At 44.2% G+C, this 18,499-nt stretch overlaps 1 protein-coding gene across 2 annotated transcripts in view; it reads right to left on the bottom strand.

Moving 5' to 3' along the window:
- ABTB3 (ankyrin repeat and BTB domain containing 3) overlaps positions 1-18,499 on the bottom strand; it is a 174,398-nt gene that overhangs the window by 24,355 nt on the left and 131,544 nt on the right. Inside the window, exons 6-12 of one of the 2 annotated variants that reach the window (XM_088165373.1) lie at positions 17,382-17,471; positions 14,135-14,236; positions 12,947-13,040; positions 12,699-12,834; positions 12,109-12,132; positions 10,837-11,057; positions 9,242-9,420 (exon numbers count right to left, since the gene is read on the bottom strand). In XM_088165373.1, coding sequence (XP_088021499.1) covers positions 9,242-9,420; positions 10,837-11,057; positions 12,109-12,132; positions 12,699-12,834; positions 12,947-13,040; positions 14,135-14,236; positions 17,382-17,471 — 846 coding nt within the window. The remainder of the gene's footprint in view (positions 1-9,241; positions 9,421-10,836; positions 11,058-12,108; positions 12,133-12,698; positions 12,835-12,946; positions 13,041-14,134; positions 14,237-17,381; positions 17,472-18,499) is intronic. The other variant, XM_014877010.2, reaches the window with a different exon arrangement.

Consider the following 18,499-nt stretch of genomic DNA (forward strand, 5'->3'; position numbering starts at 1 on the left):
AAATGGTGTAAACTAAGCTCTCATTAGCTCAAAATGTGATACATTCATATGAGAGATGACTCCAAGACATGGAACAGAGATGGGACAAAGAGAAAAGAGACCTTAGGATGGACACACCAAAGAAAGCAGGACTTTCAGACAGACAGTGGCTTCAGACCTCCAATGCAGAACACTGACCTCATTTGGCAGACAGGAGGCTGGAGACCTTCGGCTTCTTTGATAACATTAAATACTTACATGTCATACCATCCAAGGGCCAAAAAATGTGCTCAGCAAGAAAGCTGAAGCCTGTGCTTATTTATAGTCATTGCTAGCAAACAGCAGCAAGAGAAGGGATTGGTAAATTATTAGAGCACACCAAGTTTTTTTTCCCACATCCCTTGCATGGAGCCAAGCTCACAGGGCTGTGGCCCCGGATCTGCTCCCTACAGTGCCTCTGCTGACTTTTACTAATAAACCAGGCAGAAACAGGAGAGGGAAAAGGGATACTTTATCTGCAACTGGATGGCTGGGAAAAAACTGGCTTTTTAAAGCCAGTCCTGCTTTTGGAGGACTTGGGCTGCCTGTGAAGTCACTGGGAACAGCTGCAGAAGTCCATGACCTGGGGCACAAGCGTTGCTCTGGAAGACAGGAGGGCACGTTCAGCCTATTCAACCTTCATGTTCACACAGTGGTGCTCACTGTGCTCACCCACACTGAGGTGCTCAGAAGCTCCCATTTAAGCACCAAGATGGATAATTCTTCCCTGTTTATCCTTTTATCCTATCAACCTAACTGTGAAAGCCCAGCTGTAAGAGCTCACTGCAGCAGTTGTAACCGGCAAGATTAACACCGGAGGAGCAAACCAAAGTTTGTTTTCTTGCTACAGTTTGATGTTGGAAAACATTGTGCCAGGATGTGTGAGGCTGACACCTGGAGCGAGGCCAGCCTCCTTTTAGACACGGGCGTTCATTTGCACTCAAAGGGAGCCGACTCCATCTTCTTCTGTGGGAGGGGGAAGAAAGCTTGGCAGAGGATGTAATAAAAATATTTACCTAGCCATGGGGTAGTTTACAGATAGGCAAAAGGGAACAGGGAACAACAGTGAGTCTTCTGAGGGAGATAGTGCTTCCAGCAGAGAGCTGGTTGGTGAGCAAGCAACTTTGCTTTGTAGATACCAGCGGTCCCCTGACTTAAAAGCATTCTTCAGCAGAGATCTAAAGGAATTCCCCAGTCTTGCTGAATGCACTTGAACTGTGAGGGGAATTCATAAATTCTTTTGAAGCAAAGCTGGAGGCTTTCAAGTTGTTGGACCAAAGATGCCTCGTTGATTGATGTGAGAAGAGGTGAAGACCTGGGTGGGAAGTGCAGGATACTTTTTCCTGAATGTCCATCTGAGACAAAGGTCTGTGTCAGGATTCTGGGAAGTCTCCTCTAGGCTTCAGCACACACCCCTGGAGAGCTTGCTCCATTCCAGGTTACATGGATCAATGCAGCATAGTCATTCTGGGATGTGTTCCTACAAGGTACTGCTCACAACTGGGAAATACATAGCCAATATTCTCCAGTACCTGTGCAAAGCACATGTCTATGCCCCAAACTCTGCAGAGTAAAATGTGTGCTGCAGACTGCTCAAACCCCACTACTTAGCTCTTACCAGCCTACAGAGACCCTACCACCTCCAGGTAGCTGCCCTCCACAGTAGTAACAAGTCAGGCTTCTTTTCTTTACCTCTGAAACGCCAATTTGTATTTTGGGGTTTTCTTCTACTGATGCTACCCTCACCAGCTCAGCTCCATTAATGGTGTTTTAACCTAGGTCTGCCAAGCCCTCAAATTCCTCTACCACATAGCCCAAAACCCAAAAGCTCACCACATTAAGGCAGAAAAAGTAACACTTATTCTTCTGGGCTCGGTGTCTGCCTGTTAATACACATCTTCCCAGCAAGCTGAGAAACCACACTGCTCCGAGTACAGGGGCACTGCCAAAGATATCTTCTCTCTCTGGTCCTGAGGATGCTTGGGGGGACCCATTTCTCTGCTCAATGCAGAGTGGCAGAAGTGCTGTTTCCAGTCACCCATCTCACACGCCGTCCCAGCAGCTGTTCCAGCAGTGGCAGTCTCAGGATACCCTGAGCCCATTGAGGACTCATCCATGATATGCTGGGATACCCTTGAATTAGTCCTCTATTTATGCTCCCCTTTCCCAGAAAAAGATGATAAAGAGTGAAGTAACAGAGAAGACTTTTTGCTGTCCCCCATCCCTGAACACTCAAACTCTGAGACCTTCTTTGCCATCTTAGAACCATCTCCACCCTTCCACAGGTGTTCCTGCTACCATCCTCTTTCATAATTCACTTTCACCAAATGCCTCAAAACTAAATAAATGCCACTTCAGACGGTCACTCCTAGATAGTTAGGCAGCATACACATAATTAATATTAGTCAACAGTTGGAAAGGGAGGGAAGCCCCAGAGGCTGGAGCTACAGTTAGAGGCAGTGAACTGCACAACAAAATGGGTTTTGTTAGTGCTGGGCTCAAGCCCCTCCACTGCAAGCTCAAACGGAAAAGAATTAATCACAGGTAAGGCACAAATGGACCCTTCGGTTGCTTCTGGGAAAGCTGCCAAGCCTCCTTTTCAAAAGGCTCTTTATATCACAGCTGTGCATTGTATGTAAAAAGCTCAGATCCACGGGCACAGTCTAATCCCTGGGTGAGAGCCCAGAAAAGGGCAGGTGTCACATCCACGGCATTTATTTATCGTAAATGAAGAAACGGCTCCTGCCTCTGGCAGGGGAACATTTTAGAAGGTAGCAGAGGGTAGGAACAAAATCAAACCTGTGTTAGTAAGTACCAAGCTGAATGTGTTATGAAACCACAGGATGGAGTTAACAGTGTGTTTTTAACATGCCACTCGGTACCTGGCGCTCGCATCTCACGCGCAGAATGCAGGATGTGCATGTGTGGATAACCGGGGTCCGGCTTACTCGGAACTGTGCAGACACAGAAGTGCTACAAGTGACAATGGGCAATGATACAGAGCACTGCAGTTGTTTGAGAATAGTGAAACCTGACTAACAAAATCACAGCAAGTCCCAGTCAAAAGACTGATCACTGCGTGCTGGCTGGGTACTGGATGACACATACAAGAGCATTAGCCACTCCATGGAATCCATAAGCAGACCCTTTGGCATCCTGGGATATCTTCAGGGTTATTTTTAGTGCAGGTTTTGATGTGTCTGTCTCCTCTCCACATTTTCCTTCAGATGAAGTATTTCAGTTGTCAGCCAAAATATTCCATTTTCAGGTGTTAATTTTTTCAAGAAAGGTAAAATATTATGTGGGAAACAAATATCCTAGGGAAACCTTTCATTACAATAAAACCTCAATTTTCTGTTGAAAAGCAGTTCAACAAGACAAAGAGGAGTCTTTCCTGGTGGTCTCCAGGTAAGAGAAACATGCCTAGCACTCTCCCAGGGGAAGACTTTCCCTTGGGCCACGATTATGGCAGTGCCTGCCCCAGTGCTAGATAGCGTTCACCTCCCCACTCTACCCTTAGCCCTTCCTCCAGAACAGGGCAGGCTGGCTTTGCACAACAAAATACAGCTTCACTCAAGCTCATCTGAAACATTCATTTCAGCCCACCATGAAGCAATGGAAAAAAGTGGAATTTTCTAGCTCCTTTGTCTTCCAGTGCCACTTTCTAGGTCACATGCAGACCCTGGGGAAACATTGATTTTTGTTGACCACCATGCCTGGACTTAGTAGAACAGACACATAAGCTAAGTTTGTTGACATTCTTCAAGGAACCTTTCCCAACATCTGTTTTAGAAGAATCAAATTCAGAAAAAACCCCAGCAATAGAAAAACAGAATGCCATCTCAAGCTTCAGTTTCTGAAAGTTTTATTGGAACACAACAAGCAGATGTTTCAGTTTTTCCTGCTGCCTTCTGTTTCATGGAGACATGAAAATACTTTTTCAGTAGTTAGTGCATCTGTGACAGAGGCTATTTCCAAAAAGATATATTTTAAAAAACACCCCAAAACTTTCCTTTTAAGATATTTCAGTTTCCAAATGGAGAAGTTACTGCTGAAAGAATACTTCAGCTTTTAAATCATATAGGCTAGATTTCTCAAGATACCCACATGCCTGAATCTTTTTGGAATTTTAAAACTGGTTATTGTTCTGAATTGCTATCTGTTCTTGGTAACTGTCAACGCCAGACTGATGGCTGTTATTCAAACAGCTCAGCCTTCCAAAAGAGCCCCTGCACTCCTGCATATTTCTTCAGCTGCCTGTAGGTGCATTCGTAAAGCTTGGAAAGCTTTGGAATTTTAAATCCTAAGGAAACATCTTTGCAAAGTAGTTTCCTGCACCTTTCAACAAGCTTGGCTGCCCAACACCTCTCTAATGGGCTAAATATTAAAATAAATGAAATAAAAGATACATGTTGCCACTGACAGAAATGGATGGGGAGGATGAAGAGAGAGCTGCAGAATGCAATGCAGGTATGGCAGTGAAGGATCGCTCCCATGACTTCTCAAGCTGATTTAGTCTTAGACTAGCAGGAACACTCATAGTCATAAACCAAGTTTTCCTGGTGTGAAGCACCTCTAGGAGCTTCAGACAACACTTCAGCATATGTGCTCAATGCACGTGTGGACTCACACATGTACTTCAGCAATGCATGGCCACACAGGATCCAAAGAAATGGCAACAAGCTCCTTACCTGTCCTACAGGGGAAAGGGAGAAAGCTGTAAGAGAGATTATTTGGAATTAAAAGGTTGTGTATTTTCTCTGAAAAATAGGCCAAGGACAAGCTGATGTAAATTGCTTGTAATAGGTAGAAAAAGCTGTGGATGAAACTGGCTCATGACCTCATACAACTGGCAATGGTGCTGGCTCACCTACATGGATGGAGCTGGGTGATTTAATAACAATTCAGCCTTATGCAGAGTCCTGGAGTGGAAGCCTAAACCCAACCTCCTCCAAAGGCCAGACGTGTTTAACTTCCAAGGCTGTGGGTTTGAGTCTCTCTTTTCAAGTTGTGGAAATGTCAAGATCAAATTGAACAGCTCCAGGATTTTCGTAGACAGAGGACACAGAAACATCTCTGCACATTCAGCATATTACCCTTAAGAGAATCTCTGCAAAAATAGAAGAGCTGACCTGCAACCCTCACCTCAGGCACTAGGAAGACCATGGACCTGGATGCAGCCTCCACACACAGCTCATTTAAAAGCCTTTATTTGAGGGGAGGGGGGGCACTCCTCAGGTAAATATGGTCCTCTGACATGGGGCAGGTGGGCAATCCTGAGAGTCAAGCTCAGAGTCAAGCTCAGGCAATGCAAACATCAACCTCAGCTGGAGGGAAAGGAAAGCTTTCAGGCAGGAGTCTGGGGGAATTTTCCCAGCCCATGAAGAGCACAACACAGATATGGACAGGCAGGAATTCAGTTATATCTTCCTATCATGATCTCCAGCATAATTTTAATTTTGAGGAACTCGACTCTGCTCTTCACAGCAGTTAACGTTTAGCTCAGGGTTACTCACTCCCAGAAGTGACTCTCTGGCTTCTGCCCCACACAGCCCTGTTCAAACCACTTCTAGCAGGTTATGTTTGTGTGCTTGTCTTCCAAAGAGATTGAGACCATCCCTAAATGGCAGTGCCTTTCCTACCCATGCAGTGTCTCAAAACCATCACCATCATCAAAACCATCAATATTTTGAGTGTCAGAGTTTTCCCGGTTTGGGTTTCGCTTGCTCTTAGGAGAGGTGCCTTAAACCAATCTCTCCATCTCTTTGCCACAGATGTTGCTTTTTCCAGAGTACCTTGACCCTGGTCTTTAATTTGGTAATGACCCAAAGTCACTGCAGGACAGCAGGAGCTGCACAGGGAGCAACTGCAGAGTGAATTCTCTGTTCTCACAGCCCTGCCTCAGCAGCGTGGAAATACTGCTACTTCCCCACTCCCCATGCAATTCTCAATGGTGCAGCCGATGTAAGACATTTAAAGGGATGAAAGGAAATGAAAGAGCTCCATCCCACTGGAAGCCACCAGGAGCTGGGTATCAAACCTTCATCTGCACTTTTGGAAGACTTCCTCCAGGGCTTCAGTGCAGTAGTGAACAACCCATGTGCAACATATACACTGTTCTCCCTCACTTACTTCACAGCTTGAAGAAAGGCAATAAACCCAAGGACTTCAGCTCAGCAAGTTTTGCCTGACTCACCGATTTTTGTTGCTGTTCTATGTTACAGCATCAGGACGTCTGCAAATTTTATTTTTGTTTCTACTGTCAGCATCCTGGCACATAGAGGGGAATGGAGTGCCACCCTGCCACCTTACAGGTCAGCAGCATCAGTGCTGGCAGAGCTCCCACATAAACCCTCACATCTGTATCCTCTAGAAACAGGCATTTCATGAACCATCTGTAAGAAAAGGGATTCCTCATATCTGACACTGTTCTTGTAGGTATCAGTTACATTTTCTTTAATATTTTCATATCTGTAACACTCAGCCTTTCTTTTGCGTGGCCTGGGAACCTGCAAGAACATTTTGTATGACAGGCAAAGTAGAAGGTGGGGGCAGAAAGTTTGCTTCCTACCCCGAGACCTATCCTTATGTTTCCCTGTGACTTTTGGGGAGCTTCTCTGGCCAAATTACTCAAAACTATGAATTGTTGTCTAGCTTATCCAGGTTATCACAGCCTCTGAGACTGGGACTGTCCCTTCATGAGACACTGAAAATCTGCCTGTTTAATTACCTCAGTTTCCCTGTTGGTAAAGGGAGGATAAGATCTTCCATGTCTCAACTCATTAATATTAGTAAATTGTTCTGAGATTATGGGATAGCTAGAACTATTTATAGGAACAGAAAATGCCATTTCTACTAGGTGCAAGTTGCCATGCAATTAAAATATACTGAGCATCACAATATGTAGCAAATGGGACATCTTGTTTTACATCAGCCAAGAGCTGCTAAGTGGCTCTCTGCTTCCTAGTTGCTTATTTTATACTTTTTGCCCTGAAAAACTCATTAAGGAAATGTACTGGGCCAGACTGTGATGTTTAGCAAGAGTCATAATCTCTCTCAAGGTTTCCAGCCCACAGGGAAAAAGGATGTCCGTGTGGGCAAATCAAGCTCCTCTTTCCACAGCTCTACAAAATGCAGAGCTTTACAGTTTGCTGTCAAGCGAGAGGGATGTGAACCACAGTTATGGCCCTTCTGTATCTCTTAAAGGAGATTTCCATTCTGTGGGCATACACAAAAACCTCTGCTCTCAGCCCATCCAGAGAAGGGGAACAGAAGATCCTTTAAATCTCAGCTTTCCTCAGCTACCTTCTATGGAGTGACCAGGGAGAACTTTTATTGGCTCATTCTCCTACAAATGAATTTATGTAGATTCCTTCCAAAGGGTTGCATAGTTTCTTTCCTCATTTCTGCCCGGGAGAGCTTTGTAAGAGGCCATTTGGACAAGACTACCACAATAATTCATAACATTTGCAGACAATTTGTAAACCCTTACAGTGTCCCAGAATGATTAATTACTTTTTCTAAGACTATGAAACACTGTGTGAGTGTGTGTTTGTGAATATGCATGAAGACAGGCAGCTCCCTTGGGCCCAGGGGCAGGCATAAAGATCAGCATAGATTTCTTCTTCATCATGTGGGGGTTTTTGTGATACTTCAGTTGTTTTGCTCCTCCATATTTTAGGTTTCTAAGTGAACCCAAAGCAGAAGGTAGCAGTCTTATTTTTTTCCCAGATCTCCTACAATAGACTAGATGTACCAAAGGTATAATCCTATGCAAATGATTTATTCTAATGATAATTGCTAGCCTTGGCTTCAGCCACCCAGGAGAAAAGCAATTAAAGTCACCCCTCATCCTAGATTACAAGGCCTAAACTTATTCTCTGTTAAGTTTTCAAAATGATTAGTTTCATATCAACTTTCAAACCAAACAGCACTTTGCTGGTAGTTTCTGGATGAATGTACATTAACCCAAGTGAGTACAGAACAAGGAATCTACAAATCCTGGGATTTGGAACAATTTCCTAAAACCTATCTTAAAATACTCCACATAAATACCCATCCAATACAAACTAATTGCAAAAGCAAGGCTCATGGGAGAAAAAATCAGAACAATGCTGGAACAAATACGCAGGATTTGCTCAGGACTCTAGTCCAAGCCTGATTTTGCAGCAAGATACAAGAAATAAAGCCATGTAGGCCATCATTAACTATATCAAGTCTGGGAATATTTAGTATTGAGTTCCTATACCAGAACCTCTCCCTTTTCACATTATTTAGGCTATTGGTAAAAATTACTTGCTCCTTGCTGTTATACATAGAGTTGGGTGATAAAAGTTACTTTCAGTTTAACAATTAGAAGGCCATACCAACATGTATTGTGGAGCATGAGGAAAAAGAACACCAATCAAATAATTTTTATGCTTTTCATCACTACAATGATTTTCTGGTAACAGTAGACAGTGACTGGGCATTCCTTGGGAGTGACTGATTCTCAGGGGAGCAGTAGAGAAGAGGCTATTGGTCATAACAAGTTTTAAATTTTTCACTAGGTAAGACATTTTCCTCTCCTTGCCGGCCCCACAGTCATCCATTTTGCCATTATACTTGCATACCCAATGGTACCTCCTGGGAAAGGTTTTGTTAGTCTGATTTGCTTGGCTAAAAGAATGTCAGCTGAAAGAATAAATCTGGGGAAGCTGCAAGTACAAACATGCACACAGAAAATTTGAAAAATTTATCCAGTTCTGTGCTTGTAGAAACCAGACTCCTCACAAGGTTGAGTCTAAATCCCACATGAAGGGAAGAGAAAGTCATGACAGGCTAAAAAAAATCCAAAGTAAACATGAATATTAGCTTTGTTGTATGGTTCTATGAAACAAACTGGGTGAAATTACTCCTTGGGTTGGTTTGGTTATCAACATCTCTTGCCACACTGCCATGACCCTTGTGACTTTAATTTCACCACTAAGTACTAGCTTCTGTTGTCTCTCCAGCTTATTGCCAGCACCTATTATTAGGCTATTCTAGTAGGAGCAGTGATTAGCCTGTGTGTTTATAACCCATGCTTCCTCAGTGAAAAAACCCGAGATACATAACACAGATAATAATCCTGTGCAGTCTAAACAACCTTTGGGAGAGCTGTTCAAAAACAATCTTGCAAGCTTTTGTGTCTTACAGGATGGGAATAAGACTGATTTCCTTTAAAACACGTAATTTATCCTACCTTGCTGGCCTTCAGTATCTCAAACATCAGAGGCAGCCCTTGTGTGATAAGCTCCTCAGTGTACTCCTCTTCCTGAATGGACTTGAACTCCTTCAGCAAGCACTGGATGAGGGGCCGTCGGTGCTGCTGGAAGGACGTGCGCAGAGACTCCAGCCACGTGTGCAGCGTCCAGGGAACACCTGCAGGCAGAGGACACAGCTCATCCCCAGCTCCAGGGAAACATGTGCCCTTCTGCTTTTGTACCTTTGCTGATGTTAATATTTTAAGCAAAAGCTGCCAAATCATTCAAGGAATCAAATTCCTATTTATCCCTAATTGAGAAGGTTGATGGTTATCAGTACATCCCAGAGCTAATGCACAGAGGGTTTCCTCCAACTGCTAAGAGAAGACTGTGGTCTCTCTGCTCATCTTGCCTTCAGCTGCTCTGCTGAGACTACCAATTTGTGGTAATTGCTGTGGTGCTCTGTGTTGCGAAAGCCTTTTGGAAACTAGATTTACACTAGCTCATTTGTTTGAATGTGGCCCTGGAGAGCCATTAAATGCTGAAAAAACCTGATTTTGGTCACTACCTACCTGGATTCAAATTGGTGGTCTTCAGATTAAAACTTGCTGTAAGTGATACCCCATGTCCTTTCCTGATCATTAGGACTTTCCCTGAAGAGCACTGGGTGAGTTAAGCAGATCAGCTCTTTCAAGCAGCTTGTCATAGCAGAACCACTCTCCAGGAAGTTAAAGGGAACTGCTCCCATGCACTGAGCGAGAAAGCACATGCAGCTAATGTACCTCTGCAGGCATGAGGCTGGATGTGACCTACTTTCTGCTCTTACAGAACAGAGTGGAAGGAAATACAAGCCTGGTGTTTGGCAAGTGAAGGTTTTTCCTTCCATGTCAGAAAATGTTCAATGCCTGGAGAGAACCCCTGCCACTCTCCTCTCAATCATCTCCAGATCTTTGCTTGTACAGCCCACTGCACACTCTGATCCATAGCCCATGTCCCCAGGGCTGGAGCACTGCCCCAGGCAGAGGCACACCAGGCACTTGGCTCTCTCTTTCTCTGTGAACAGATGAATGGGGATGGTAAATACACAGTCCAAATCAATTTCCATCTACGCCACCCAATCACCCTGCCCACAGGCAGAAGCAACTTCATGGCAGGCTGGTATGATGTTCAAGTCCCTCACTGGCACAGCTGGCATACTAAGGAGTCAGTTCCCTGCTCCTGCCGCCAGAGTCTCAGAAAATAAAGTTTTAATGGTGGACTGCTTTATAGCAGAGTGCAAAAGAAAAGCAGCTGAAGGTGGCCCATGACAGCTGAATACTGCCCCAGAGCCTTACCTACACTTTGCCAACAGCAGTACAGATGGCTCCCAGTGGAAACCACTGTGTCCTGCAGAAAAAAGCCATTGGCCCCTGAGCAGGGTGTGCTGTGGAGCTGGAATAGGCTGGGAACCTGTCAGATCTCCCATCACCTTTTACTCCAAAAGATTTGAGGGAGATGTGACCGTGGTCGGTTTAAGCAACAGCCCGTGAAGAGGGACATGTTTCTCACAGTGGTCCTTCCCTGGACCAAGAAGAGGAAGGAGGCCAGGACTGACCTATGCTGCGGATGTCGATGGTGACGTCCACGTAGCCGTGCTCGGCGCTGTGGTACATGGCCTCCTTCAGCGCCTTCAGCTTGGCCTTGCTGTTGCGGCTGGCGCAGAGTGGAGCTGCTGCCGAGTCGGGCAAGTCCGTGCCCTCGGCCAGGATCTCCTCCAGTGACAGGATATCGCTCTTCTCCTTCTCGGGCTGAGCAAGCAGCTTGCGGAAAACATTCCTGTCAATCACAGCGTGACACAAAGAGAGAGAGGGCGGGAGAGGAGAGGAAAGAGAGAGCAGAGTCAGTGGCCAGGCTTTCACTGCACTGGGCTTACTTGCTTGATGTGGCAAGTTAGGACACCTACCCAAGAAAATACTCCAGCTAATGGCAGATCCAGCTGAGAGCAGGCCCAAGGCAAGCACAGCTCCTGCTAGCCCACCTGCACTGCCTGGGACATGTCTGCAAGTCACTGCTGTCATGACAGGAACTGCACAGATGTCGCATGAGTGGCGGCATCTTGTGGGAACAAAAACTCGTCAGCTAAATGTGACTCAAGACTTCTTCAGCAACCAGGGAAGGCCAAGGTGCCTCTGGACAAGCTCTTGGGACTCCCAGCATGGCAGCCACCTGAGAAGGGAGCTGCCTGGAGCTACTGAAAGCACCACCACTGGATTGACACTCAAAAGCAGTCTGGGAAAGCTAGAGCAGCTAGACATTCAACAAGGTCAGTCAGGGCAGGTTCAAGCACAGCTGGGACTACCATACAAAGCCACTGATCCAGCTGGGCCATCAAATAACAAAGCCCAAACTCAGAGACTTTGTGCCTTCAGGTTCACACCAGCATGACCTCATCAAGCTCAATAGTTTCCCTTCGTTTTGCAGCTGTGAGAAAAGAAACCAGGCTGGCTCCCAGCCCACCCTCCTTGTATGCCAGTGTCCTCCCTGCTCCCACTTAGACTGCAGCATGGCATGTCCCAAACAAATTTAGGGCAGAGAGGGAAGGAAGAAAGTGTGTGTGTTACACAGGTAGGAACACAAGAGTCAGAGTCTGGCACATGGACAGCCAGCAGTCAAGCCACGGAGAGCCCCAGGATCTCCTTGGGCCTGTGGCTCCCACTCACAGTGAGTCAATGTGAGACTTCAACACCCAAAGTGTCCTGTCTGTGCCAGGAATCCCTCACAGGCTCCAGATGGGCAGAGCTGTTGAACCCGCCCTGACGTGCCCTGAGCGTGTTGTTAGACTGACAGCTCGTCTCTAAGCAAACACACAGTAGGTACTGTCTCTAACCTGTATCTATGTTCCTCTGGATGGCTACAATCAGAAAAGTAGGAATGTGAAGATCATGATACTAATTCATTACACTGCAGTCAACTCCTGAGCATTGCAAGGTCATGCATGCCAGGTGCTCATCTCAGTAGTTGTTTTTTTTTTTTTTAATTTGCAGCATACAAACAGCATTAAGATACACAGGACTTTACAGCAAACACAGATGCAGAAACTCTATTCAACAAAATTAAGGCTGCAGCAGTAGAGACACAATTCACTCAAACCTGAGAAAAACATCAAGAAATTCAGAAGGAATGTTTTTGACATTCCTTCCTGCTGTCACATCAGCTGCCATTTAACAACCACTGCATTGAACACACCACCACAAGAAGTCCCCTTCCTTTTTCTTTTTTTTTTTTTACATCAGAAATTAAAATGAAGCTTGTACCACCAACTGGTTGAATTCACATGCTAGCAGAAAGCCTTACATCCCTGCTCAGTTGGTGGCATGTTCAATTGTTCATGCAGAAATTTCACCCATCTGCTCAAATTGGATGCCCAGGCAAAAAAGTAGCACTTGAAGAATGCCACTAGACTTCTTCCCACTCTACCTGTGTCCATGTGCAGCAGCCTGACTGAAAGAGTTCATGTCACCTTGTGGAGTCATGGAAATGCCATTCCTGTACATTGTTCCTATCATGGGGTCAGCTCCTCGCTCCAACAGCAAACTAACCAGTTCAAAATTTCCTGCAAGATAAGATATGCATTTTTACTCCTTTTAAAATCCAGTATTTGCTCACCTAAGCCACAGATCCCAGCTGAGGAGTTGTTACAGTGGGAGGAGAAATAAAGTCCTTACCAGCAGCTGCTGCCAGCTGTAAAGGAGTTTCAGAGTAATTTTCCTCTCCATGCTCTAAGGAACCTTCTACCTTTGCTCCAGCATCCAGCAATAGCTAGAAAGAAAATTCACCATTTAGAGCAACTGGGGTTATCAAAGTCTTCAGAGTACATGAACAGTGACAAATGAGAATCTAATGCTTCTTGTTATCTGCAAACCAGATACAATGGAGACACGTGACATGCAAATTCTGCCCATTGTTTCACAGAGGCAAATTCATTCCTTTTTTCGCTCATTTTACGCTGCCAAACACCAGAAGCACCAGCGTCCAACTTCAGAGCCAAAAAAGTGTAACCCGGAGTTTTTGAATGGGAAATGAGGTAAGGTCAGTGTTAGGGAGTAATGCACTGGAGATGGAAGAAAATTAGCCCAATAAGCATCCTTCCTTCATGGTCTTCTAGAAGCCCAGCACCATCCAAAAACGGATCAGATTTCAATTGTCTCCATCTTTTATATGAAGACATGGCCAAAAGAAAGGCAATTCTTAAGAACCAATTGCAGCAATGAGTCCAAAAGCTGTGGTCTCCATCGGGGACACTTCCACATAAGTAGCAACAATGCTGAAAACAAAAGTGGCCAAGAAGAGCAGGATGGAGCCTGTGCTCCAGCCCCCTCTTGGTATTTTCTGTCTTAAGGCCTTCAAAGTTTTGTGCTTGAGTGCGTCACAGACACAGCTGTTTTGAAGAATAAACCTTCTCAGCTTTTGAGATGCCAAAGCACAGAACCAGCACATTCCACATGACACCTGGATGGCGTTAGGAGAGTGAGGGATTTTCCCCCTCTGGAGCAGCACAAGGGCTGTTGTCCACCTCTCTCCCACCAAGGCAGTGGTTTTGTGTTTGCTAGAATATTACAGTATAAGAAAGTGCAATGAATGAATAAACAAACATATAAAACAAGTGGTCAGGAAGGAGCACAAGGAGTTGTCAGACTTTCTTTGGTGTGACTTTGCTTTAAAATTGTCCTATTTAAGCCTCATATTGGTTAAGGTGTTCACTTTTTAAGTCTATCATGTATCAGTACACTCTTGAAGAAGCAGAAGTAACCAATATGAGTATGACAAGAGGATGCTGGTTTGAGATGGATGTAATTAGAACTGAAGAGGAGAAAAAAAAAGAATGAGATGCAGGTAGGGAAATACAATAATACCTGAACTACAGGAATATGTCCATGCAACACAGCAAATGTCAGAGCTGTCCAATGGCGGGTCTCAGGGTGGACGGATGGGTATTTATGAGCAGTACTGACAACCTATAAACAAATTAAAGTTATTTTTTTAAAGAGCTATATGTAACAAAATTCAACCTGCCTGAAAGCCAGGCATGTGAGGGAGTAAGTGAAATAGAAAACCTGGGAAAGGTGCTTTATAAAATAATTGGCTTCATTTTTTTCCTGCCAAATTTTTCTCAGTATTATAACTGTTCATGCTGATTTGACAGCTTGATTTGAGCTCTTACCAAATGAAGTCTTTTACCAACTACTGTAGCTCCATCTAAACCACTGGCCACCAGATTCTTTTGCACAAGGGCAAAACATCCACAGCTGGTTACAATGGCACACACTGGGGAAGTAAGCATGGATCAGGACACTTACAGCTAAGTACCACTCCCACTGACTTCACCAGGCCATGTACCAAACAGCCCTGGGTCTTGAAGTTGCTCCAGGCCCAGCCAAATTTCTTTGTACTTAAATCAGTACTTTTGTCACTGTTGTCATGAAAGACACATCACAAGCCCTACCCTGGAGTTTGCAGGCATTCTTCCAGGTTCCTCCTCTCTCACCAGAGAGAAAAAAAAATGTCTGAGAAGTATTGGGCCGAGTGACACTTCAGAAATGTTTAAGAAAATCTCCTTTTACTGCCTTTTCCTGTCTGAGTCGACCTAAAAATTCTGGGTGGTGACAGTTAAAAGATATGCAAACTATTCTATTTCCTTAGAAAACAAAATGCTATTCTTCAGATTGCTCTTTCCATTTTCTATGCCTTAGTGCCTGGTGCCTCTAATGTAGACATTGGGGAAGATGAATAACCATTCTTTCCTTCAGTTTCCCTGTCTTAAAGATGGGGGTATTAATATTGATGAGGTTCACAGAGCTGGTAGAATCTAATGAACATCTACAATCTAAGGCTGCACACTCAGATGGAGTGTGACACTAAAATTCAAAATCTTGTTATTGATCTTCAGAGGAGGACTAAAATCAGAGTAAAAGATGCACCATCTCTCTGTCTCACCAGCCAGCTCTGCTTTCACTACCTCATCTGAAGGACTTTTATCCATACAGGAGAGCAGGGCCAGTCATTAAATATTCGGTTCCATCAGCAGCTCGCATTTCCAAGCCACATGCAGTGTTTTGCTAGAAGCAGGGCCTCAGTCCCAAGGACAAGGGATGAGGGCAAAATCTGAAGACCTCATGCAGATCCTACAGCTTGCCAGATCTGCGCCAGCCCCTGGCTGTTATCACCCAGATTTGCCAAAGAAAGAGCTCAAAAGGCACCACAAAGAGTGTGCTAGCCTCTGAACAAGGACACGGGGCTCCTTTGGGGCTGAGTTTGGTCAGAAGGAAGAGGATTGAGCAGCTCAAGCCTTGGGGTTTGGGATGTGGATCAAGAGCAGCAGAGGGTAAGGATGGGCAGGACCACGGCTCAGTGAATGCATCCAGCTCCTCAAGCATGGCTCCCACCACAGTTCAGGGCAGTCCATGGAAAGCAGCAAAGAAAATGAAGTCACATTAACTCCTTTGCTCCTTTTTGTTTTGTTGTTTTTCCTTTTTATTTATTTGTTTTTAAAGTCAGAGTTCTCTCCAACACAGTGTTTGCAAAAGACCTGTGGCTGGATAAGCTTTTAAAGATGAGACTGGCTGAGCAGCTACAGGTCCCACTGAGTACAGAGCAAACTGCAGCTTCTCAGCACATCTGGAAATTAGTGCATTTTCACTAAGGATGGGCAATCAAAAAGGGAGGTGCCCAGCATTTGAGGCTACTTTTGGAAACATATTTGCAAAGTGAAAGGCAGAAAATTATGCAGGCACCTGACTGAGTATTTATTTTTGTTCATGGTTGATTTGCCTTTTTTTTGCCATAATTGCCCAATTTGCACAGTTGGTTGTGGTGTGCACAAATCATCGTATAATTGCACGCCATAATTATTCACAGTTCTTGTCCAAAAGTGTTTTCATTTGGTTTTAGAGCAAACACTCTACAGCAATGAATTGGGGAGGTTCACATTCCTCACTGGAGCTGTTCTCTCATATGTCAGCAGTTTCAGGAAGACAAAACTGTTTAAATTTGCATTTGATTCAAGCCTGGAAGATTACTGGAGCAATCGGGAGGACTGGTCCTAATGAAAACTCGTCCTAGGAACCAAATAATGCCACCTCACATCTGAGCGACAAGGCAGGGTTAAAGAAGAGATCAGCCTCCCTGCCCACCCAGTCTTTGGTCTGACTAGGGGTTGGTTCCAGGGTTCAGTTACTGCCAGCTTTGAGGGTGCTCTTGCCTGTGGGGAGCTGAAATCGCCAGCTGATTTCACAACATGGTAGTAACAATGTCAGTCTCCTACGGGTGACATCCATTTCTACTTTTTTAATTAGACTTTTTAAAAGTGCAAAACGTCTGTCTGAAGCAGTGACTCCAACTTATCAGCTCACTCAAGTCCAAACAGAACAGATGGAACACAGATAAGTGAAGCAGACAGCTTAATTTACTCATGACCTCAACAAATTGAAACTGGGATCATTAACAAATAACTCTTCCACGGATTTTCAAATGACTCTTTAAAAATGTACATACCTGCATTGCACTGAGTTGGACAACAATCTGTTTGGTGGACAGATTGTCTGAGTTTGTGACGTGCATTCATCAATGAGACATTTATATTCTGGAAGCTTCAAGCTCCTCATCCAACAGTTTTTAGCCCAAGGCACTTTGTAAAACAAAGTAAGGAATGGAACCTGTATGGCACTTGTGTGCTGGGGATGCTTACTTGGAACATCCAAATGCATAAAAATGCTGAGCTTTGTGAGGTCACCAGACGGGTGTTTCTTTTACTTTCTTCATTTAAAGTCAGCTGAGATTCAATGAGTCCTTCCAGTAGCATTAGAGCTGTGATCAGGGCTTGTGCTAATTAATACCTTAATTCATTTGCAGTGTGCAAACACAACTAAATCACTGTTACCTGTGGGTTAAGTCCCATGACTGGACCCATTCTGTGCAGTGAACCCCAGTGTTAATCTTATGCCATTTGATTTCACTGTTCATTTCAGGCGGTCCCAATCTCGGATAAGCCAGATTCGTTTTCTTTTTAATTCTTGTGATTTTCGCTCCACTACAGTTTCAGGGGGTAGTTTAAGATGTAAACAAACAACAGAAAAAAAGATACAACCAACAAAAAGTCCTCACCTCAGCATTCAGATCTGCTCCAGCATCTAGCAGCATCTGCACCATAGCCTCATCACCCCTGACACAAGCATACATCAGTGGAGTCATGCCCTAGTCATTTTTTGGAGTTAAAAAACAAAGGAATTGACAAATTTAACACAGAACTCTTTTTAATTTTAAAAAACAATTATTTAAGTATATATCATCAAGACTAACAGCATGTATTTAATGAAAGCCATTACCTCTGTTACAAACATGACCCTCAGAGTAGCAAAAGTCAAACATTTTTGTAAAAAAATCTCCATTTTTGTTATCACTTGTGCTTATTGCTTGTATTTTTCATGTTGTCTTCAGCACGGTGAGTGAAACTAGGCTTGCCAGCCTCACCATCATAGTATACTAAACTGAGCACCTTTGTCTTTGGGGCCCCAGCAGAGACACGTTTTCACCAAAGCAACCATTATTTCCACTGGTATTTTAAAAAGACAAGAATTCTATTCAGTTTTATACAATCAGAGTGCCTTAAAATCTAACTCTTCAGTTACTGAAAGAGCCTTTAAAACATCTCGAGCTCCTTTTACGATCAGTCAAATTTGAGCACAGCTTTTTCAATATGGATACTGTAAGGGGTTGGAAATGTCAAGGCTTTGTATAGCAGTCCCTAGCAAACATGGACTTAATTTTAAATGAAATGCCAGACAGCTTTGTTGCAAGTTGCTGGCTCAAAGAAAACATAGCCCTGCTTGGAGAAAAAGTAGATTAAGTGACCCTTCACTACAGAATCACCACAATGCAATTTGTATTAATCTGAAATACCTGCTAGCCTGATCACCATTTCCCTTAAGGGAAAGTACTACTGTGGCTGTAGTAATGAGACCAGATGAAATCATGAACAAAATTATCAAATCTACTGCAAATTATAACAGCAAAAGCTGCTTATTAAATACAGTAGGGCGTGGTGACCAATAGCCACCAGTTGCTTTGCAGTAAATCTCCTGAAGCATACAGCTACCTCTGATGCATGTTTCCAGCCTGCCTCCAGGTCCCCCAGTAAATCTGCTGTCAGACCACAGTCTATTTGCTCTTTAACCCAAGTGCTGCTATGAAGGGAAGTTATTTTCAGAGAAACTGGAGGCACC

The sequence above is a fragment of the Sturnus vulgaris genome, chromosome 5, assembly GCF_052056855.1.
Source record: "Sturnus vulgaris isolate bStuVul1 chromosome 5, bStuVul1.hap1, whole genome shotgun sequence".
NCBI lineage: Eukaryota > Metazoa > Chordata > Aves > Passeriformes > Sturnidae > Sturnus > Sturnus vulgaris.